General features: G+C 37.6%; 1 protein-coding gene across 3 annotated transcripts in view; it reads left to right on the top strand.

The window, feature by feature from the left end:
* The window catches only part of PIK3R3 (phosphoinositide-3-kinase regulatory subunit 3), a 138118-nt gene that overhangs the window by 79394 nt on the left and 35200 nt on the right, over positions 1-23524 (top strand). The window contains exons 2-3 of one of the 3 annotated variants that reach the window (XM_025931842.2): positions 11224-11332; positions 13493-13591. In XM_025931842.2, coding sequence (XP_025787627.1) covers positions 11224-11332; positions 13493-13591 — 208 coding nt within the window. Of the gene's footprint in view, positions 1-11223; positions 11333-13492; positions 13592-14562; positions 14618-23524 lie in introns of those variants that run through there. The other 2 variants (XM_086716836.1, XM_086716835.1) reach the window with 2 other exon arrangements.

Genomic DNA, 23524 nt, shown 5'->3' with positions numbered 1-23524 from the left:
TAAGTACCTAACTCGACTCTTTTTTTTTTTTTTTTTTTAATTAAGTATTTTATTTGGAAACAATTTAAAACTTACAGAAAAGTTGGAAAAATAGGAATATAAGGAATACCTGTATGTTCTTTACTCAGGTTTACTTGCTAACATTTTATTCCATTTACTTTATCATTCGTGTTCTCTGTTTATTATATAAAATCCTACTGCTTTTTTCTGAACTGCTTGAGAATAAGTTACATTCATCCTGACCCTTAACCCCTGAATGCTTTAATATAGATTTCCTAAGAATAGGAATGTTCCTTTACATTCCACAGTATGCTACAGTTATCAACTTTAGCACTTTTAACTTTGATACTTTACTGTTCATTTATAAATAGCATTTATAAAATACTAATTATAGACCACGACTAAAGAAATAATCTTTTTATAGTGCTGTAGATCCTGAATGCTTTCTTTAATTAAAAAATACCAAAGTGAATTTTTGAAACTTCTTTTAAAAAGTTGGAAAATAGACTCTTAACTATAGAGAACAAACTGAGGGTTGATGGAAGGAAGTGGGTGGGTGGGGTGGACTAAATGGGTGATGGGTATTAAGGAGTGCACTTGTTGTGATGAGCACTGGGTGTTACATGTAAGTGATGAAATGCTAGATTCTATACCTGAAACCAATTTTATCATATAGGTTAACTAGAATTTAAATTTTTTTTTAACATTTATTCATTTTTGAGAGACAGAGTGTAAGTGGGGGAGGGGCAGAGAGAGAGGGAGACACATCATCCAAAGCAGGCTCCAGGCTCTGAGCTGTCAGCACAGAGCCCCACGCGGGGCTTGAACCCATGGACCACGAGATCATGACCTCAGCTGAAGTCGGATGCTTAGCCGAATGAGCCACCCAGGCGCCCCTAGGTTAACTAGAATTTAAATGAAAACCTGAAAAAAAGTCAGAAAACACAATGAATTAAAATAAAAAGTTACTCATAACCATCATTTTTGTTTTTATTAAAATATACCTAAAGAAAACATACATACATACTCTCCTGTGCTGCTTCTCCATCCCTGTTATATACCCTATTAAGTTTCTGTATTTTTCCAGATGTCTTTATGTATGTATACACACACACACACACACACACACACACACACACCAAAGCAAACATGTACATTTGTGTGTAGATGTTTGCTGGTATATCTACATATTAAAATTGAATTTAAAAATCTTTTTGTGTTGCTGAAATTTAAAACTCCTAATTTATGAAAGTGGAAACAAAAGTCCTTTTTATCATCTACTAAACAGAAATAAAACTCCTAGGCATTTTATGAATACTTATTTAGGAAGATATTTGTTCAGGTGTATTTAACATCACCTAGCACTGACTGCAGTGCTCACCAGTGCAAGAACTACCTTATCAAGTGGTTAAAAGATCATTAATGTACCCTAATTAGCTTTTCTCTCCATATGTTCTACTTGACCTACTTAAGGTGTTAAGTGGTTTGGAATTTTTTAAGCCTTATTTATAATATCATAATTTGGAAGCAACATATAGATATAAATCTCCCTGTCTCCATATAATTACAAGGTTAGGATAATTTTTTTGTTTTGCTTGTGTTTAGTAAATTCTATAATTTACATGATGATGGGGGTCAAATACCAGAGAAGGCAAGACATTTAGTTTGAAGACTCTAATTGGGATAAATTTGAACATACTCAGATTTTAGGAATAATGAATTATATTGAAGTTTATCCTTTTGGACTATAAAGTCCGTAAGTATAGGGACTGTGTCTCTCTAGTTTATTGCTATAATTTCCCACTTATAGAACATAGGTATTGAATATTTTATGTATATAATGATAGATAAGAATATATAAATAGGCCAGTATTGCATTCATTTCCGATCTTATAGTTCATTATAGTTGTGTTGTTTTAGGAACTTTATGTAGAAACAGCTTTGTAGTCATTTCATTCTTATTTCTGTAGATAAGAAAAGTAAGATACAAGGAGGCTCTGGGCAGCCCTCTGTAATAGATGAAATGGTCATTATATGTTTGTTGGTGGTAGAGCTACCAGTGAACTATTATCCATAAATAGCATCTTCCCCATGCAGCTTGGTCAACTCAGTTTAGCATAGAGCTCTTCCAGAGAAGGGATATAGATAGTACCAAGTCTTTGTGATTCCTTTTGGTGATTAGAGTGTAACCCACTGCTGACTCAAAGAGGCATATTGGTTCTTTTTGGGCCCTGCTGGTCACGGCTCTTAGTTCAGGAAGTTCTAGGTTTGAGAAGCTTAGTGTTTGAACTGAAGTTTCCCCAGGAGGGAATCAAATGCTCCTTTTGCTGGGTTTCCATTACACTTTGCTTTTACCTTTATTATAGTATTTACTTCACTCTGCCGAGTGTTACGGTTAGGTGTTTCTATGTGTTATTCCCTCTAGGTTGGTTCATTTGAGTGCTGGGAACACCTTGTCTTTGTACCTTTCATAGCTATAGCACAATACTTTGTATAGCACAAGTTTAAACTGTTAATTCTTATAAGTGGAGAAGTAGAAGAATTTTAAATTTTGCAAAATTATAGTTCCAATTGTAGCTATTTTTTGTAAGCCGCATCAAATCCTTTCCAAACAAGATAGGCATAAATAAGTAGCATTTAGAAAAAAGTATGGATTATAGCAAGTTCTTCCTTCATCTAACAATTTCAGAAGCCTGATAGTTTTTTTAAAAGAACAGCTTTATTGAGATAAAGTTCACACAGCATACAATTCACCCACTTAGAGTGTATAATGCCATAGGTTTTAGTACATTCACAGAGTTCTGCAACCATCACCACAAGCAATTTTGGAACATTTTCATTGCCCCACTCTGCACACATTGGCTCTCCTTCCCCTTTCCCCTTTAATACCACCCTAGGCAACCATTAATTTATTTTCTCTGTAAGTTTGCCTGTTCTAGACAGTGAAATCCTCTAATTTGTGGTCTTTTGTGACTGGCTTCTTTCAGGTAGCCTAAATGTTTTCATGGTTCATACATTTTATGGAATATTTCATTCCTTTTTACTGCCAAATAATATTCCACTGTCTGGATATATACATCTTATTTATCCATTCATCTTTCTTTTAAGCTTATTTATTTATTTTGAGAGAGAGAGAGAGAGAGAGAGAGCAAATGCGGTAGATGCGGAGAGAGGAGGAGAGAGAATCCCAGGCAGGCTCCACACTGTCAGCACAGAGCCCAGTGTGGGGCTCGAGATCACGAACCCATGAGATCATGACCTGAGCTGGGATCAAGACTTGAATGCTTAACTGAGCCAGGCACCCCTATTCATCCGTTGATGGATATTGGGTTGTTTCCACTTTTTGGCTATTATAAACAATGCTGTTATAAACACTGATACACAAGTTTTTGTGCGGATGTAGATTTTGTTTTTCTTAAGTATATAGCTACGATTGAAGTTGCTGGGTAATATGGTGACTCTAGGTTTAACCTTTTTTAAAAAAATTATTTATTTTTTAATGTTTATTTTTTTTTTTGAGAGAGAGATACAGTGTACGAGTGGGGGAGGGGCAGAGAGAGAGAGGGAGACACAGAATCTGAAGCAGGCTCCAGGCTCTGAGCTGTCAGCACAGAGCCTGATGTGGGGCTCCAACTTGCAGACTGTGAGATCATGACCTGAGCCGAAGTCAGATGCTTAACCGACTGAGCCACTTAGGCGTCCCTACTAGGTTTAACCTTTTTAAAATATTTATTTATTTTTTTGTTTTTAAGTAATCTCCACACCCAACGTTGGGCTTGAACTCAAAACCCCAAGATCAAGAGTTGCATGCTCCACTGACTGAGCCAGCTAGGCACCCCTCTAGGTTTAACCTTTTGAGGAGCTGATAGATTGTTTTCAAAACAGTTACATCATTTTATGTTTCTTTTTTTTTTTTTAACGTTTATTTATTTTTGAGACAGAGAGAAACAGAGCATGAATGGGGGAGGGGCAGAGAGAGAGGGAGACACAGAATCGGAAGCAGGCTCCAGGCTCTGAGCCATCAGCCCAGAGCCCGACGCGGGGCTCGAACTCACGGTCCGTGAGATCGTGACCTGAGCTGAAGTCGGACGCTCAACCGACTGAGCCACCCAGGCGCCCCTCATTTTATGTTTCTATTAGCAGTGTATGAGAGTTCCAGTTTCTTCACATTCTTACCAACACTTGTCTGTCTTTTTGATTATAGTTTATCCTAGAAAAATGTGGGAGTTAGAGGTGCAAATCCCCTGTGCAGTTAAAAATCTGTGTATAACTTTTGACTCCCCAAAAACTTAACTACTGATAGCCTACTGTTGACCAGAAGCCTTACTGATGACAGAAACAGATTAACACATATTTTGTATGTTGTATGTATTACATACTGCATTTTTACCATAAAATAAGCTAGAGAAAAAATGTTAGTAAGAAAATCATAAGGGAAAATACATTTACAGTACTGTAATGTATTTATTGACAGTGTGAGTTTATGTTGTCTGTTCATAAGATAAATCATCTGTCTTTCAGTAACTACATTAATATTATATGATACAAAAATACTATAAGATGTTATACCTTTTACACTAGACATCAAAAATGAAAAGATAATGTGAAAAAACTCATTTATTTACAGATATAACAATTCATGCATTGATAATGAAACAAATATGATTGGCAATGATGACAAAAATGTCATAGTTCTTGCTATACAGTTACTAAGTTTTCATATCAAGACACATGCACAACAGTTTATTAACTGTACAGTATGATGATTATTTGCTGTTAAGTGGAATTGAATCATCATAAAGATTTTCATCCATGTTATCTTCATGTTGAGTAGGCTGAAGAGGAGGAGGAAGAAGGAGAGTTGATCTTGCTGCCCTGGGGTGGCAGAGGCAAAAGAGGTGGAGGAGGAGGTAGAAGTGGAGGCAGGAGAGGCAGGCACACTCGGTGTAATTTTACAGAAATATGTAGTAATTTTTTTTTTAAGTTTATTTAGTTTGAGAGAGAGGGAGAGAGAGAGATTCCCAAACAGGCTCCATGCTGTCAGCACAGAGCCTGATGCGGGGCTTGAACTCACAAACTATGAGACCATGACCTGAGCTGAAGTCAAGAGTTGGGCGCTTAACTGACTGAGCCACCCAGGCGCCCCTGTAGTAATTTCTATCTGACATTTTTGCTTTTTCATTTCTCTAAAAATTTCTATACAGTATCAATCCTTCTACCATTTGTTTTGTTTCGTTGCTTGTATCATACAAGGGTCCATATCCTAAATGAAGTCAAAAGCAGTCTTGGATATTTGGAACCCTTTTGCCAGATTGTCTAATGTCACTTTGTTTTCTGGAACTGCTGCTTCTTCATCTTCTTCTTCATCATCTGACATTGGTTCAGAAGCACTCATCTCCATCACGTCTTCTGTTAATTCCTCCATTGTGATAGCATTTTTTCTCTAAGATCCATATCTTGAAACCCTTCACTCGCTGCTTCCCCCTCCCCCCCATATCTACGATCTCTTTCATGATTTCCTTGATTGACTCTATTGTAAATCCTGTGAAGTCATGTACAACATCTGGACACTATTTTCTCCAGCAGGAATTTATTGTTCTGGGCTTGATAGCTTTCATGGCTTTTTCTGTAACAGTGATGGCATCTTTAGTGATGTAATCCTTCTAAAATATTTTTTTAATGTTTATTTTTGAGAGAGAGACAGACAGACAGCATGAGTGGGGGAGGGGCAGAGAGAGAGGGAGACACAGAATCTGAAGCAGGCTCCATGCTCCCTGAGCTGTCAGCACAGAGCCCCAACACGGGGCTCAAACCCACAAATTGCCAAGATCATGATCTGAGCCGAAGTTGGACGCTTAACCAACTGAGCCACCCAGGCGCCTCTTTAGTGATGTAATCCTTCTAGACTATCATGATGTTCTCTCTATCAGGGTTCTCTTCCATATCATTGACAATTCTTTCCAAAGACTACTGTGCATCACGAGCCTTTAAGGTCTTTATGACCCCCTGATCTAGAGGCTGAATTAGTGATGTTGTGTTTGGGGGCAAGTAGACCATTTTAACACTTTTGGTGTTGGATTTGTCGGGTTCTGGGTGGCCAGGGGCGCTGTCCAATATCAAAAGAACTTTAAAAGGCAGTCTTTTACTGGCAAGGTAAAAGCCAGTAAAAGGTAAAAGCCTGGCAAGGTATAAGCCTGGCAAGGTAAAAGCCAGGAAGTACCTGGCTTCAGGGACAAGCATTGATGAAACCAGTCTAGAAAAAGCGTTCTTATTATCTAGGCTTTCTTGTTGTATAATCAAAAGACTGGTATCTGGTATTTATTTTTTCTTTTCAAGGCTTGGGGTTAGCAGCTTTATATAGATAAGGACATTCTTTTTTTTTTTCTTTAATGTTTACTTATTTTTGAGAGAGAGAGTGAGACAGAGTGTGAGTGGGGAGGGCCAGAGAGAGGGAAACACAGAATCCGAAGCAGGCTCCAGGCTCTGAGCTGTCAGCACAGACCCTGACGTGGGGCTTGAACTCACAGACCACAAGATCATGGCCTGAGCTGAAATCAGACGCCCAACCGACTGAGCCACCCAGGTGCCCGATCTTGATCATAAATCCAACTGCATTTGCACCAAAGGATAGAGTTAGCCTATCCCTTCTTGTCTTTTTTTTCTTTTTTTTTAATCCCTTCCTGTCTTAAATCCTGGTGCTCACTTCTCTTTCTTACTAATGAATGTCCTTTGTGGCTCCCCCCCCAAGAAAAGGGCACTTTTGTCTGCATTAAAAACCTGTTTAGGCAGACCTCCTTTCTCCTCCATGATTTTCTTAATGGTTCTGGGAACTTGTCTGCTGCCTCTTGGTTGGCAGAAGCTGCTTCTTCTGTTATCTTAATGTTTTTAAAGCCAAACTTCTTTCTAAAATTATCAAACCATCCTTTGCTGGTTAAATTCTCTGGCTTTAGATCCTTCACCTTCCTTTTGCTTTCAGTTGTCATATAAAGACTTAGCTTTTCTTTGAATAATATTAGAGTCTATAGGTATGCCTTTCTTATAGCTGTCCTGCTATAAAAGCTGCACTTGCAATACAGGATAAAAAAGTATTTTGCAAAAAGTGTGAGGTTTTTGCATCTGCTGGCATAGCGGCAGTGACGGCTTCACAAATTTCCTTTTTTTTTTTTTTTTTAAACAATGGTCTTTTAGGCTGGTGGGCAACTGCAGACCTCAAACAATTCAACTTTTTCTTGTAATGTTATGACTTTTCTTTGCTTCTTGGGAGCTTCCAACATCACTAGTGGCACTTTGTATGGGTCCTTTGGTGTTATTCAAGGTTTAAGGTATTGCACTAAACACAAAAAATATGCAAGAACCACGGGAGATTACTTTTTACTGTGATATGTAATTCACTAGAGAGAAATGAACTGTTCATGCAGAGATGATTAGTGTCACAGGGCATTTTAAGTGGATACTTACAACACTTGAGCTTACTGCAATAGCAACAGGAGATGGCTACAAAATTATTACAGTAGTACAACATGTACTACAGTTAATTTTATGCAGTTATGATTTAGTACTGTATTTTTACCTTTGTTTAACATTTCTCTCAACCACAAATGGCACCATGTACAATCTGTAAGTGTTGGCACAAAATTTTGATGAATTTTAACTTTTTATGATTTGTGTATATTTTATGGTAGTAAATGATAAAATAGACTAGTGTATACATGTATTTTATGCATTCATGACATATCTAATGTTTTCTTAGGCTGTTATGTTTCTAGACTTAGGTGGTTTGTGAATTTTTTCAAGCTGTTGGAAATCTCCAAGAAATTTTCCAAAAAAATCTGTGTATAAGAGGACTTGTGCATTTCAAACCCCTGTTGTCAAAGGGTGAACTGTATAGTCAAATCCTAGAGGGTGTGAAGTGATATCTATTGTGATTTTTATTTTATTTTTTTGAATTTAAGTTAGTTTATTTGAGAGAGAGAGAGGGAGTGAATGAGAGAGAGAGAGAGAGAGAGAGAGAGAGAGAGAGAGAGCAGGGGAGGGACAGAGAACGAGGGAGCGAGAATCCCAAGCAGGTTCCATGCTGTTAGCGCAGAGCCCCACCCAGGGCTCAGTCTCACAAACCGTGAAATCATGACCTGAGCGGAAAGCAAGAGTCGGACGCTTAACCAACTGAGCTACCTAGGTGCTCCATTATTTTGATTTTGATTTCCTTGATGGCTGATGATCTTATTTTTTCATGTGCTACTGGCCATGTGTATATTGTCTTTGGAGAAATGTCTATTCAGATCCGGTGCCCATTTTTAATTAATCATTTGCCTTTTTGTTAAGTTGCAAGAGTTCTTTCTGTGTTCTAGATACAGTTTTTAAAATCAGATATATGGGGCACCTGGGTGGCTCAGTCCGTTAATTGTCCGACTTCAGCTCAGGTTATGATCTCGCGGTCCATGAGTTTGAGCCCCGCGTCGAGCCCTGTGCTGACAGCCTAGAGCCTGGAGCTTGCTTTGGATTCTGTGTCTCCCTCTCTCTCTCTGCCCACCCCCCACTCATGCTCCGTCTCTCTCTCTCTCTCTCTCTCTCTGTCAAAAATAAATAAACGTTAAAAAATTTTTTTAAATAAATAAAATCAGATACATGATTTACAAAGATTTCCTGCAGTTCTGTGTGTTGTCTTTGCACTTTCTTGATGTCATCTGAAGCACAAAAAATTTTAATTTTGATCAAGTCCAGTCTATCTGTTTTTTTTCTTTTAGTCATTTGTGCTTTTGGTTTCTAAGAAACTAATGCCTAATCCAGAGTCATGAAGATTTAAGCCTGTTTTCTTTGAAAAGTTTTTTAGTTTTAGCTCTTATGTTTAGATCTTTGATCCATTTTGAGTTAATTTTTGCATATGGTGTGATATAGGGGTCTGACTGTGTTCTTTTGAATAAGGATAACCAGTTATCCTAGCACCATTTGTTAAAAAGACTATTCTTCTACCATTGAATTTTTTGACATTCTTATTGAGAGATATTTAACAGTTTCTGTTTTGAAGAATATATTCACATTTTCCCCGTTTTCCTTCTATATTGTCTCTTTTTTATTAAAAAAATATTTAGAAACCATCTCAAACTTATAGAAAAGTTAGAAGTATAAAAAGAGGTTAGAGTGGGAGAGAGCCAAAGCATAAGAGACTCTTAAAAACTGAGAACAAACTGAGGGTTGATGGGGGGTGGGAGGGAGAGGAGGATGGGTGATGGGTATTGAGGAGGGCACCTTTTGGGATGAGCACTGGGTGTTGTATGGAAACCAATTTGACAATAAATTTCATATATTGAAAAAAAAGTATAGTACAAATAATTTATTTTCTTGAATCATTGAGAGTAAGTTGCTGACATGATACCCCACAATGATCATATTTGTCTGTATTTCCCACCACCAAGAACATTCTCCTATACAAAATCAGAATATTCACGTTGATGTATTACAACACCAATCTTATTCTCAGCTCCCATTCAAGTTTTGTCCTTCCTCCAGTAATATTCTTTGTAACAAAGTCACAAACTGCATTTAATTGTCACAATTCTCTAGTTTTCTTCAATCTGGAACAGTTCATCAATCTTTCTTGATTTTCACAACCTTGACTTTTTTGAAGATTACAGGCCATTTTTTTTTTTTTTTTTTTTGGTAGAATATCTCTCAATTGTGGCTTGTCTGATGTCTCCTCACGATTAAATTCAGTTTGTGCGTATTTGGCAGGAATATCACAGAAGTGATGTTTTATCCTTCTCATTGCATCCTGTTGGGGGCCCAAGATTTTATCATTACTAGTGGTATTAACTTAATTGATTATTTGATTAAGGTGGTATTTACCAGACTTCTCCACTTCTTGTCTTTTTACTTTTGTGACTAATAAGCATTTTGTAGGAAAGCCTTCTGAGATTTTGTAAATCCTCCTCATTAATCTTTCAATTATTTATTTATTTTTTATATCTGCCTGCATGGACACATGGATTCTTATTTTGTTTGATGACTTATATTTCCTTACTATCATTATTCATATTGATGCTTCATATTTGGTAGTGGGAGCCCCTTCAGTTGGCTCCTTTATTTTTTGTCGTGGCCCCTCATTCTTTGAGCACTTGCTTGCTTTTTGGCTTAACATGATGTTTGAGGTTCATTTGGTTTTTGCTCTGCCCCAGCCCTGGAATCAGCCTTTCTTCAAAGAGCCCAGATTGTTTTAAGTAGAGGATGGCACTAGAAATAAAGATCTGGGTACTGGTTATGCATATTGGGGGTGCGGCTGATTTCAGGACCTCTCAGGACAGAGCTTGGGAATAATTTTATTCCCAGTATGTACAGACATTTGCATCTCTCTTTCTATTGAATTTCATGAGTTCATTATCAATAGCTGCAATTCCAGTTCAAACTCGAGGGATCATTCTATTTTTTCACTTTTCCATATTTGTAACTTCCTTTTTAGACTATGAGAAAACTGGGTCTTATTAATTTTAATAGTTTTACTTATTTGGTTCATATCTCTGTATGTACCTCATCTCTTACTGCTATTGCTGCATTCCCCCAACACCTCGCAGCCTCCCCTCCCCCAAGTAGAAACTCTTTTCACCCTTATCTGGCTTTGTCTCATTGCACTGGTATGCCCATTTCTGAGGACTGTGTCCTCATTGGCTTGGTCTCCACTACACTGTGCTACCGGGCCCTGTGCTGCTGTGCTTCTTATTTCATTTAGCTTTATTTAACACCTTGTGCCAGGCTGTCCCTGTGAAGATCTCCTTCTTACCCTCCTCTGGCTCTGAGATCCTGTGCTGTGCTGTGCTGCTGTCCCCTTATTTGGACATAATCCTTCTTCACCTGCTTTGGGCTCTGATACTAACTCTTGGCCATCATGACCAGTCTCATGTAATGGGTTTTGGGCTGAATTGTTGGTGAAGGGGCTTCACACTGTCTTTTGAGAGAAGATGAAGTTTTGGGTGGCATCTGTTCAGAATTAAAAGTTAGCACTTTATAAGAAGGAAAAAAAACCCCAGGTAGCTTGAAAATTTCACATTTTAGGCAGTTATTGGTAGAGTTCTAAAAGGATTCCTTCTTTGGCTAACATTTAATATAAAATAACACTTGATTTATAATTATCTGAATCTTAATGTACATTGGTTAATGAGCTGTTCCTGACTGAGGAAATTAGAAAAGAAATAGTAATTTACATCTACAAAATAATATTCATTTTTCTTCTAGCTCTTCCACCAAAGCCACCTAAGCCAATGACTTCAGCTGTTACAAATGGAATGAAGGACAGTTCTGTTTCTCTTCAGGATGCAGAATGGTACTGGGGGGATATTTCAAGGTAATAACTAGAATACTACTATAATTCAATGCAGTTGAAAAACAAGTCATTTTTGAGAATTAGTTAAAAATAAAACATTTTAATGCACTACTAGTTGTTAAAGATTACCATTTTGAAAATCATATGTGAGAACATTTCAAAAGTTTCTAAATGCTGTCCTTCCCACAAAAAAGTGACAAGAAAATCTTTATTACAGGTGTGATCATTACTTTTAATACTGTATTGAGGATAGATTTCTGAATAAATGAAACTTCTACATTTAGGATAGCTACATGTGTTTTAGGATAAAAGATAGTTACAGGTACTTAATTTTCTTTACCTTTCTGTGTCTAAGTCAGTGGTTCCATTATCTTTGCATGCACAAGAACCAATTGAGGTGGGGCCCAGGAATCTGCATTTAACAGTTTCCCCAGGTGATTTTGATGTAGTCTTCACATACCTCATTTTGAGAAACAGGACTCTAGAACAGGTTTACTTTTTGGGTAAAATGTGGTTTTGGAAAAATCTGAGCCTAGAGAAGGGAAATATATATATTGAATTTGAATTTTCAAATTTCTTGTTTTTCTTGAATTTTGTTTTAGAAAAGACCTATCCATTTCTGTCAAATTAGGTTCCAGGCTGATGGTATATTCTTTAATATGCTTGTGTTTCTCTTTCTCTTGTCTGTTTTCTTTAATTCCCAGAGTGCCACTCATTTCTTTTTTTTCCCCTTTGTTACCATTTTAACCATCTTTAAATGTCCAGCTTAGTGGCATAAAGTACATTGACAGTATTGTTCAACCCTCACCACCATCCATCTCTGGAACTATTTCATCTTCCCAAAGCATAACTTTGTACTCGTTAAACACTAACTGCCTTTTCCTCCTATTCTCCCCAGCGCCTGGAAACCACCATCCTACTTTCTGTTTCTATGAATTTGACTACTCTAGGTACCTCACATAAGTGGAATCTTACCATATTTATCCTTTTGTGACTGGCTTATTTCACTTAACAAAATGTCTTCAAGGTTCATCCGTGTTGTAGCATGTGTCAGTATTTTCTTCTTTTTTAAGGCTGAATAATATTCCATTATGTGTATATACACCACATTTTTATTTATTCATTCATCTGGACATTTGGCTTTGAACATTTGGATTGTTTACAGCTTTTGGCTATTGTGAATAATGCTGCCATGAACATTGGTGTATAAATGTTTATTCAAGTCCCTGCTTTTAGTTCTTTTGGGTGCATGCCCTGAAGTGGAATTTCTGAGTTATATGGTAATTCTATGTTTAATTTTTGGGAGGAGACTTAATATATTTTTATATTAAAATGGATCAGAAAATTTTTATTTTGTAATTATATAATAAAATGCTTTGTTAGATTTAAATATCATTTAAATTTATATTCTTTTTTTTTTTAAGTTTTTTTAAGTTTTATTTTGAGAGGAGGGGGAGCACAAGCATGTGGGGGAAAGGGGCAGTGAGAGAATCAAGCACAGGACTTGAACGCACTAACTGAACTGTGAGATCATGACCTGAGTCAAAACCGAGTCAGTTGCTTAACCGACTGAGCTACCCAGTCATCCCTTAAACTTACATTCTAAGACCATGTGGGTCTGTAACTCAAGAGTCTTCTATGCCCTCCTTTCCTTAGTGTTCTAGTATTCTTAAAGTTCTAAACCAACTCTGCGAGAGGAGTTTATCATCAGTATAAATTCAAATTGGAGAAGATTATATTGAAAGGTTGTGAACTTAGTGAAATTTTCCCCTTCTGATCAGACACAGCTGCCACTGTTGCTTAAACATAACCTTCTTTCTAAACAGCTGCTGGTTTCTCCTGAAACCATACAAGTTCAGACTTGCCTAAGGAAGCCCTAAAGGCTTAATGGAAACACTATCCCCTACAGACGTTTGAAATCTGGAAGAGTTTAAAAAGCAAATAGCCTGTCCTTAGGTTGCATAATTCCAAAAATCAAAACAGAAAGATCATATCTAGGGGGAGGAACTAAATGACCTCTGAGGGCCCCCATAATTCTGTGACCTTAGACATACTCCCCTCCTAACTAGTCTTAGTAGTAATATGTGAAGAAAACAATTGACTAATCAACTAATCGATTAATGTGAAGAGAACAATCAGCAATTACATTTTTTTTTGTTTTCCTATAATTCTGTTTTTCAGGGAGGAGGTAAATGACAAATTACGGGATATGCCAGATGGTACGTTCTTGGTCAGAGATGCCTCAACAAAAATGCAGGGAGATTACACTTTGACTTTGCGGTGAGTATTTTTCAGCATTTGACTAGTGTTCTACTACCATTATTTATTTCTGGGTATAGAGAGATTTTTGTATTTATTTAAATGTTTATTTACACATTTAAAAAGAAGTTAATTTAGATATATAGTTTTTTTAAGTTTATTTAGTTTGAGAAAGAGCACGAGCTGGGGAGGGGAGAGAGGGGGGAGACAGAAAGAATCCCAGTGCAGAGCCCAGTGCAGGGCTCAAACTCACAAACCGTGAAGTCATGACCTGAGCTGAAACCAAGAGTCAGATGCTTAACCTATGTGAGCCACCAGGGAGCACCTAGGTCCCTAGATACATAATTTTTAATTGTTTGGCTGACTATTCTTTTTCTGTACATTAAATATTTAAATGTCTTATATGAAAATGGCCACAATTTTTATTTTTATGAAGGAATAAAAAAAAAAAAAGTCTAAGATCCCTAAAAGTAAGGAAGGAAGAAGACCTGTGAGTGAAAAAGAAGTCCTGGGCACAGTTTGAGGTTATTAATGATATGTTGGGAATCCACCCCTCTATTAATCCTATTATTTTTCTCAGTGCAGACTTCAGAGAGTAAAACTCAACATAGTTTAGGCTGATGAGGATATGTAGAAGATAAGGCAATTCTCAGCCTATATCATGCCATCCATATGGGCATATTAGAATTTTCTAAGTGGTGGGTGTATCACCTTTTATATTTACAAAGATATATTTACAAATATATTTTAAAAGATTAGGAAAACGGCATTAGATATTTTTACATTTAATTTTTTTATATTCAATTTTAACAATTAAAATAGCCTAATTACAATAAAGTACTGTGATTTTTTTTATAAAGGAACTATCTAAAGAAAAATATAATGAAAACAGTAATGATAATAGCTCCCTTGTACTAAACATTTTACATGCAATATCTTATTATTCACAACAACCTTATGAGATAGGTATTATTCGTATTTCCATTTTATAGATGAGGCAACTGAAGCTTAACCTGGTTAAGAAACTTACCTGAAGACACATAGCTAGTAAGTGGCAGAGGATGGGTACAGATCCAGATTTATCTGACTCTTTATTGTCTTTCTACCTACTATCTTTAGGAAAAATCATGTAGTTTATGCTAGAAATTTGGAGTTTCTGGTAAAGATATTATAAGAAGTTAATACCTTGGGACTTTTAGTTGTGCTGAGGAATAATCAGTGTGCTACAATGATTCATTTGATTCTGTTCCCCACCCCTCCCCCTGCCCCGCCGCTCCAGTCAAGCTTCTGTCTCTTCCAGTCTACAGGGACTACAAAACCAATGGCCACTTCTTTCTTCTGTGTGTGTGTGTGTGTGTGTGTGTGTGTGTGTGTGTGTGTGTGTCTAATTAATGTTATTTATTTACATCCAAGTTTGTTACCATATAGTGCAATAATGATTTCAGGAGTAGATTCCAGTGATTCATCCCCTATGTATAACACTCAGTGCTCATCCCAATAAGTGTCTTCCTTAATGCCCCTTACCCATTTAGCCCATCCTCCCACCCCACAACCACTCCAGCAACCTTCAGTTTGTTTTTTGTATTTAAAAGTCTCTTATATTTTGTTCCCCTCCTTGTTTTTATATTATTTTTGCTTCCCTTCCTTTATGTTCATTTGTTTTGTATCTTAAATTCCTCATATGAGTGAAGTCATATGATATGTCTTTCTCTGACTAATTTTGCTTAGTATAATACCCTCTAGTTCCATCCATGTGGTTGCAAATGGCAAGATTTCATTCTTTTTGATTGCTGAGTAATACTCCATTGCATATATATACCACATTTTCTTTATCCATTCATCCATCGATGGACATTTGGGCTCTTTCCATACTTTGGCTATTGTCAATAGCTCTGCTATAGACATTGGGGTTGCATGCACCCCTTCGAACAGCACAGCTGTATCCCTTGGATAAATACCTAGTAGTGCAATTGCTGGGTTGTAGGGTACTTCTGTTTTTAGCTTTTTGAGGAACTTCCATACTGTCTTCCAGAGTGGCTGCACCAGTTTGCATTCCCACCAGCAGTGCAAAAGAGATTCTTTTTCTCCACATCCTCGCCAACATCTGTTGTTGCGTGAATTGTTAATTTTTAAGCCATTCTGACTAGTGTGAGGTGGCATCTCATTGTGGTTTTGATTTGTATTTCCCTGATGATGAGTGATGTTGAGCATCTTTTCATGTCTGTTAGCCATCTGGATGCCTTCTTTGGAGACGTGTCTATTCGTGTCTTTTGCCCATTTCCTCACTGGCTTATTTGTTTTTTGGGTGTTGAGTTTGAGAAGTTCTTTATAGCTTTTGGATACTAACCCTTTATCTGTTATGTCATTTGCAAATAATCTTCTCCCATTCTGTTGGTTGCCTTTTAGTTTTGCTGATTGTGTCCTTTGCTGTGCAGAAGCTATTTATTTTGATGAGGTCCCAGTAGTTCATTTTTGCTTTTGTTTCCCTTGCCTCCCTTGAGTAAGAAGTTGCTGCGGCCAAAGTCAAAGAGGTTTTTGCCTGCTTTCTCCTCTAGGATTTTGATGGTTTCCTGTCTTACGTTTAGGTCTTTCATCCATTTTGGCTTTATTTTGTGTATGGTGTAAGAAAGTGGTCCAGGTTCATTTTTCTGCATGTCACTGCTGAAGAGATTGTCTTTATTCCATTGGATATTCTTTTCTGCTTTATCAAAGATTAGTTGGCCATACATTTGTGGGTCCATTTCTGGGTTCTGTAGTCTGATATGAGTGTTCTTGTGCCAGTACCATACTGTCTTGATGGTTACAGCTTTGTAGTATAGCTTGAAGTCTGGGATTGTGATGCCTCCTGCTTTGGTCTTCTTCAAAATTACTTTGGCTATTCGGGGTCTTTTCTGGTTCCATACAAATTTTAGGATTGTTTGTTCTAGCTCTGTGAAGAATGCTGGTGTTATTTCGATAGGGATTGCACTGAATATAGATTGCTTTGGGTAGTGTCCACATTTTAACAATATTCTTCCAATCCAGGAGCATGGAGTATTTTTCCATATTTTTGTGTCTTCGGTTTCTTTGATAAGCTTTCTATAGTTTTCAGTGTTTAGATTTTTCATTTCTTTGTTTAGGTTTATTCCTAGGTATTTTATGGGTTTTTTTGCAATTGTAAATGGGATCGATTCATTAATTTCTCTTTCTGTTGCTTCATTATTTGTGTAAAGGAATGCAACTGATTTCTGTGCATTGATTTTATATCCTGCAACTTTGCTCAATTCATGGATCAGTTCTAGCAGTTTTTTGGTGGAATATTTTGGTTTTTTTCTATAGAGTATCATGTTGTCTACAACCACTTCTCTTTTTACCTCACCTGACTTCTTAGTAGCATTAGTCCTAGGCACTTTTTCCTAGAAACAGTTTATTGTCTTGGCTGTGGTGACATCACACTCTTCTGATTTTCTTCCTAACTCTAGACTAGCCACTCCTTTGCTCAGTATCTAAATTTTAAGTGTTCAAGGCTCAGAGTTGGGTCTCTGTATTCATTCTCCCAAGATGAGTTTGTCCTATTCCATGGCTTTAACAGGCAGTTATATGGTGGTGATTCATAAACCTCATCTCCAACTCTGACCTCTAGAACTCCACATGCATATATCCCGTTGCCTATTTGACTTTGCCATTTAGATAACTAGGGAACATATTAATTTTAACATGGTCAAAGCAAAATGTTTTATTTCTTTTTATTTCTTTATTTTTTATTTTTTTAAATGTTTGAGAGAGAGAGAGAGAGAGAACACAAGTGGGGAAGGGGCAGAGAGAGGGAGACAGAGAATCCGAAGCAGGCTTCTTGCTGTCAGCACAGAGCCTGACGTGGGACTCAAACCTATGGAACTGTGAGATCATGATCTGTGCTGAAGTCAGATGCTCAACTGACGGAGCCACCCAGGTGTCCCAGAATTTTTTTATTTCTAACCTGACTCCTCCTACTCAAACGATTTCTCTTTTAGTCTTTCCTTTTCTTTGTTTCTTTGTTTTCTGGTTGTTTTTTTTTTCTTTCAGAAATAGAACCACCATTGGGGCACCTGAGTGGCTTAATCAGTTAGGCATCCAAGTTCAGTTCAGGTGATGATCTCACAGTCTGTGAGTTTGAGCCCCGTGTTGGGCTCTGTGCTGATAGCTCAAGCCTGGAGTCTGCTTCGGATTTTGTATCTCCCTCTCTCTTTGCCCCTCTTCCACTCATGCTCTGTCTCTCTCTGTGTCTCAAAAATGAATAAATGTTAAAAAAAAAAAAAAAAGAAATAGAACCACCATCTCTACAGTACTCAAGTCCCAACTCTTTTTCCCTAACACATTCAAATCCATCATTAAACAGTCCTGCCAACTTTACCCCCAAATCTGTATTTGTAATCTCCACTTTACCTCCAAATCTATATTCATAATCTTGTCACACTTGTCTGCCACTCAACACTAAGCCACCATCATCTTGTTTGATCTTTTACAGTCATTTCGTGACAGGCCTCTCAGCATCTTATAATTTCTAGTCTTCCCCACCCTTTTTGACCATTTTCTGCACAGCAACCCGTAGTGATCGTTTTAAGGTATGAGTCTGATTACTCCTTTGCTTAAAATTCTTTCTTTTTATTATTTTTTTAATATTTTAATTTATTTTTGAATGAGAGAGAGAGAGACAGAGCATGAGTGGGGGAGAAGCAGAGAGAGAGGGAGACACAGAATTCAAAGCAGGCTCCAGGCTCTAAGCTGTCAGCACAGAGCCCGATGTGGGACTCAAACTCACAAACTGTGAGATCATGACTTGAGCTGAAGCTGGATGCTTAACCAACTGAGCCACCCAGGCACCCACTTAAAATTCTTTTTTAAGAGTTTCCCTACTGCACTTAAGGTAAAAGAATTTGGATTTTATTCTAACTTACAAAATTCTATTTGACCTGGTCTTGGTCTACTTTTTTTTTTTTCTAAGTTTATTTATTTTGAGAGACAGAGCAGAGGAGGGGCAGAGAAAGGGGGAGAGAGAGAATCCCAGGCAGGTTTTGTGCTGTCAGAGCAGAGCCTGATGCTGGGCTCAAACTCACGAACCGTGAGATCATGACCTGAGCTGAAACTAAGAGTTGGACGCTTAATCGACTGAGCCACCCAGACACCCCGGTCTCAGTCTACTTTTTACACCTCATATCTTGCCCTCTTCTCTCCCTTCCACTACATTCAACCCCACTATCCTTTTTGTACCTCAGATAAGTGAAGCTTATTCCTGTCTCTGGGCCTTTGCAATAGCTGTTCTTTCTGGTCTTCGCATCCTCGGTTCCTTTTTGTCGATCAGATCTCTGCACAGTTGCCACCTGTTAACTCTTAAACTCTCTTAAACTCTCAATCCAAAGTAGCCATCCAAGGATATATATTGCCTCAATTTAATTCTCTATAATCTGCTCCTGTATTTTCTTTTCCTCTTCCACCTTGTCTATCTCACCCCATAGAATTTAAGTTCTCTGATAATCATTGTTTAATCATTGTTGCATCTCCAGACTTTAGTGTGTGATAATGGATAGACATTAGACAGTGGATAATACATAATAACAGATGAATGTCTGATCTGAAAAATGGTTTTAATCCCACACTAAGTTGTTTTATGATGGGTAGATTCCTAAGTGCAGCTAACTAAAGGCAACAATTTTTGCATCTTGGGATGAGGAAAAGAGCCTGCAGAAGTTATATTACTTACCTGAAGTTGCAGCACTGTTTAAGAACAAAGGCTGGAAACGGGTCCCAATGACAGTCTAGTCTAGAACCACCTTGAGAATTCTTATGCTTAGAGACCTGCAGCTGGAAGATTGTTAATACTACTTGGTTCAGCTGGGGTTTCTACAGATGTAAGAATTCTCTGCATAACATTTTTCAGAAAGGGCCACTGAGCTTCCATGTGATCTTTCAGTCAGAGGGAGCTACTAGCATCTTCCTTTGAGACAGCCCATTTTGTTTTTGGGCAGCTTTAAAATTTAGAGGGTTATCTTTGTGGTGGATATTACGGTAGGACCAGGAATGTGGACATGAATAAGAAGATGCGGTTTTACCCTTAAGAGTTCATAATCCCAATGTGTAATGGTAGAATAGGAGAGACACATATATACTATACTTGAATGCTTTTAATATAACACATAATATAACATTGTGGTGTTATATTTGAGTTCTCCCCATTTACTCCTTCTCCTAACTCCTGGTAACCATTGTTTTAGTTTGTTTGTGAATTTAATTTGACTATTCTAGGTACTTCATATAAGTAGAATCATACCAAAAAAAAAAAAAAAAAAAGGTAGAATCCTACAATATTTATCCTTTTGTGTCTGGCTTATTTTTCAAGAATAATAGTTTTAAGTTTCATCCATATTGTAGCATATTCTTCCTTTTTAAGGCATGTGTATACTACATTTTGTTTATCCATTGTTCAGTGGACATTGGCAAGAATATTTTATTTAAAAATTATTTATTTATTTATTTATTTACTTATTTATTTATTTATTTTGAGAGAGAGAGGAGGAAGAGAGAGCCAAGTGGGGTAGGGGCAGAGAGAGAGAGAATCCCAAGTAGGCCCCACGCTGTTGGTGAACTATAAGATCATAACCTGAGCTGAAATAAAGAGTCAGACGCTTAACTGGCTGAGCCACTCAGGCTCCCCAGCAAGAGTATTTTAAAGCTTTCATGTGTCTAGCAAAATGTCTGACATGTAGTAGCTACTCAGTGAATATCTGAAAGGAAAAAATAAATGAGAGAAAGGTAAAGGGAAGTTTTCTCAGAGGAAATAATAGTTTAACTGGGCCCTGACAGATTTTGTTAGACAGAAAAGTGATGGTCTTACTGGAGTTTAGTAAAATCCATAGTTCAGTACTAGTTACTCTGCATAGGATCTGATAATGAGTTAAAATTTTTTGTCTCAAAGAAGCCATAGTGTGTTGAGGGCAATAGGAATAAGAAAATTGCTTTGAATTAAACTAAAATAATAGGAGAAATTCAAAAAATGGGAAAGAAATATCTTGTTGAGAGGATATACAGAGGTGTCCTTCATGGAAGAAATTGCATTGCAGTGTATCTGGAAGAAGGGAATAGATTTGGGCATGTAGAAAGTGGGAGGGGAGGTTGCAGGATTAGGTAGCAATAGGAACAGAGATAAGCTGGTGAGAAACTAGAGTGCCCTGTTCTTGAAAGATGCAGTCCCAATTTGGCCAGAGGATAAAGTCCATAAAGAGGAACCAAGTGGTAGGGGATGGATGGTTGGAAAGGGTCATGTTGAAGAGGGCTTTGAATTCTAAAATTTGGAGTTTGCATTTATTTCATTTTAATTTTATTTTATTTTAGAGAGAGAGTGAGCGGGAAGAAGGGCAGAAGGAGAGAGAAAGAGAATATTAAGCAGGCTCCATACTCAGTGTAGAGCCTGACATGGGGCTCGATCCCATGACCCTGGGATCATGACCTAAGCTGAAATCAAGAGTTGGATGTTCGGCGAATGGACTGAGCCACCCAAGTGCCCCTGCATTTAATATCATAGGTAGGCAGAGGGAACCATTGCATTTTTTTTTTTTTTTAGCAATTATATGATCAGACGGTATTTGAATAGAAAGAATAAAAGAGGATAGATACTAGCAAAGAGTTAGGATATTATGAAATGTCAGGGTACCTGGCTGGCTCAGTTGGTAGAGTATGTGACTCTTGATCTCATGGTCGTGAGTTTAAGCCCCACATTGGGCATAGAGCTTACTTAAAAACAAAACAAAAAACCGTAGAATATTATCAGTTGAGAGGTAATGGTGATCAAGAATAGAATTTATTCTTTAATCGTTTAATATTTATTGAGTGGCCACAATGTTCTAGGTACTATTCTGGGAAAAGGAAATGATGAACATTTCCTATCTATACATGGTCTCCTATCCATTTGGTGTTTATATTTGGAGGTAGAGATAGGAGTAGGGGAGAGGAGACAAACACATAAAAAAAGAAATAACTTCCAGTATATGAAATGCTATATAGGAAATACACAGGGTTATGTGATAGAGAATATAGGGAAAGGGAATTTAAGATAGTTTTGAGAAGGAGGGCCTCTCTGAGGATGTGACCTCTGAAAACTGAAGGATATGTGAGAACCAGCCAGAAAAGTGTTCTAGGAAGAGGGAACAGAAAATGCAAAGACACTGAATTTTGGAAAGGTTTGGTGGATCCAGTGAATACAAAGACTGCTGTGACTGGCTTACAGTGTGAACCATAGAGTGGTAGAAGATAAAGTTGAAAGTGGAAAGGAGACAGATGCACAGAGCCTTGTGAGCCATGGTAAGGAATTTTCTCCCTCCCTCCCTCTCTCTTTCTCTTTTCTTTCTTTCTTTCTTTCTTTCTTTCTTTCTTTCTTTCTTTCTTTCTTCCTTATTTTCTTTCTTTTCTTTCTTTCTCTCTACCTCCCTCTCTCTCTTTTTCTTTCTTTCTTTCTTTCTTTCTTTCTTTCTTTCTTTCTTTCTTTCTCTCTTTCTTTCTTTCTTTCGAGTGTGTGTGTAGGAGTAGGGGAGGAGCAGAGAGAGTGAGAGAAGCCCAAGCAGACTCCATGCTGTCAGCACAGAGCCCAACACAAGGCTCAAGCCCATCAACCGTGAGATCATGACCTGAAACCAACAGTCAGATGCTTAACCAACTGAGCCACCCAGGCACCCCTAATTTTATTTCTAAGTGAAAAAAAAAACAAACAAAAAACACAACAGCAACCAAAAAACCAAACCCAAGAATGGTTTTTTAAGCAGGGGAATGATATGATGGAAAGATGGAATACACTATTAGCTGGGATAGTGGCTCTAGGAAAGGAGTTGAGGAATCAAAGTAAGAGGCAATATGGAGCTAAGAGCCAAGGGATTTAATAATAGAGTAGGTATGAGGTTGGGGTGGAGTAAAGATGATTCATTTGAGCCTGTTGGGCTTAGAATGAATGTGCCATTTATAGAAATAGGCAAGTCAGAAGCAGTTGTTTTATAGAGAATAGGGGAAAGATGTTGGTTTTTAGCTGCTCCAGAACTTCCAGAAAAAGTGTATCTAGAGTAGAGCTAGAAATGTAGGTTTAATGCTTAGAGGAGAGCATAGAACTAGAAAAAGATTCAGGTACCATCTCCATAGAATAAATGGGATTTTAAGGAAAGAATATATATAGGGAAGAAAAGGTAGAGGCTGAAGGCAAGTATTTTTAGAGACTGTGTTTACCAACAGGAAGGAGCTGAGGAAGAACAGTCTAACAGGTTGAGACAAAAGTGTAATGTCATAGGGGCACCTGGGTAGCTCAGTTGGCTAACTGTCCAATTCTTGATCTCAGCTCAGGTCATGATCTCACAGTTCATGAGTTCGAGTCCTGCATTGGGCACTATGATGACAGCACAGAGCCTGGTTGGGATTCTGTCTCTTCCTCTGTCTGCCCCTCCTCTGCTCCCTCTCTCTCTCTCTCTCAAAATAAGTAAATAAAAATTTAAAAAACTGTAATGTCATATAAGTAATGGGAAGACAAAATATTAAATGGGTAGGGAGAGAAAGTAGGGAGAGTAGAAATCTTAAGCCATTGCAAAGAATCTAAGCCTGGGGTGGAGGGAGGAGGCAGGCAGAGTCTGAATTTAGTAAAAGTTGGTGACTCTCAAATGAGAGTGAAATCAGACTGTAAAGGGTAGGTGATAAGGAAATAGAAGTTTTCCAATTTAGTAAACCATCTTAAATAGAACTCATTGTAGAAAATCTGGATAGTTAAATCTTTAGGAATTTGCTGTATGCCAGGCATTAGGCCAGGTGGTAGAATACAAGAAGGGATAGCATAATTCTTCTGTTTAAGAAGGGTATAGTGAGGGAAAGAGACATATAATTAAAAATTGACCATTATTTAGTTCCTTCATGTCCTCACTTTCTTCCCTCTCTGCTTAGAGTCCATGGTCTATTATTAAAATTAGCCTC

The sequence above is a fragment of the Puma concolor genome, chromosome C1 (assembly GCF_028749965.1).
Source record: "Puma concolor isolate L17-30 chromosome C1, mPumCon1.1.hap2, whole genome shotgun sequence".
In the NCBI taxonomy this organism is placed as follows: domain Eukaryota; kingdom Metazoa; phylum Chordata; class Mammalia; order Carnivora; family Felidae; genus Puma; species Puma concolor.
Note: the sequence above shows the minus strand (reverse complement) of the source record. Positions and strands in the feature narration are given on the sequence as shown.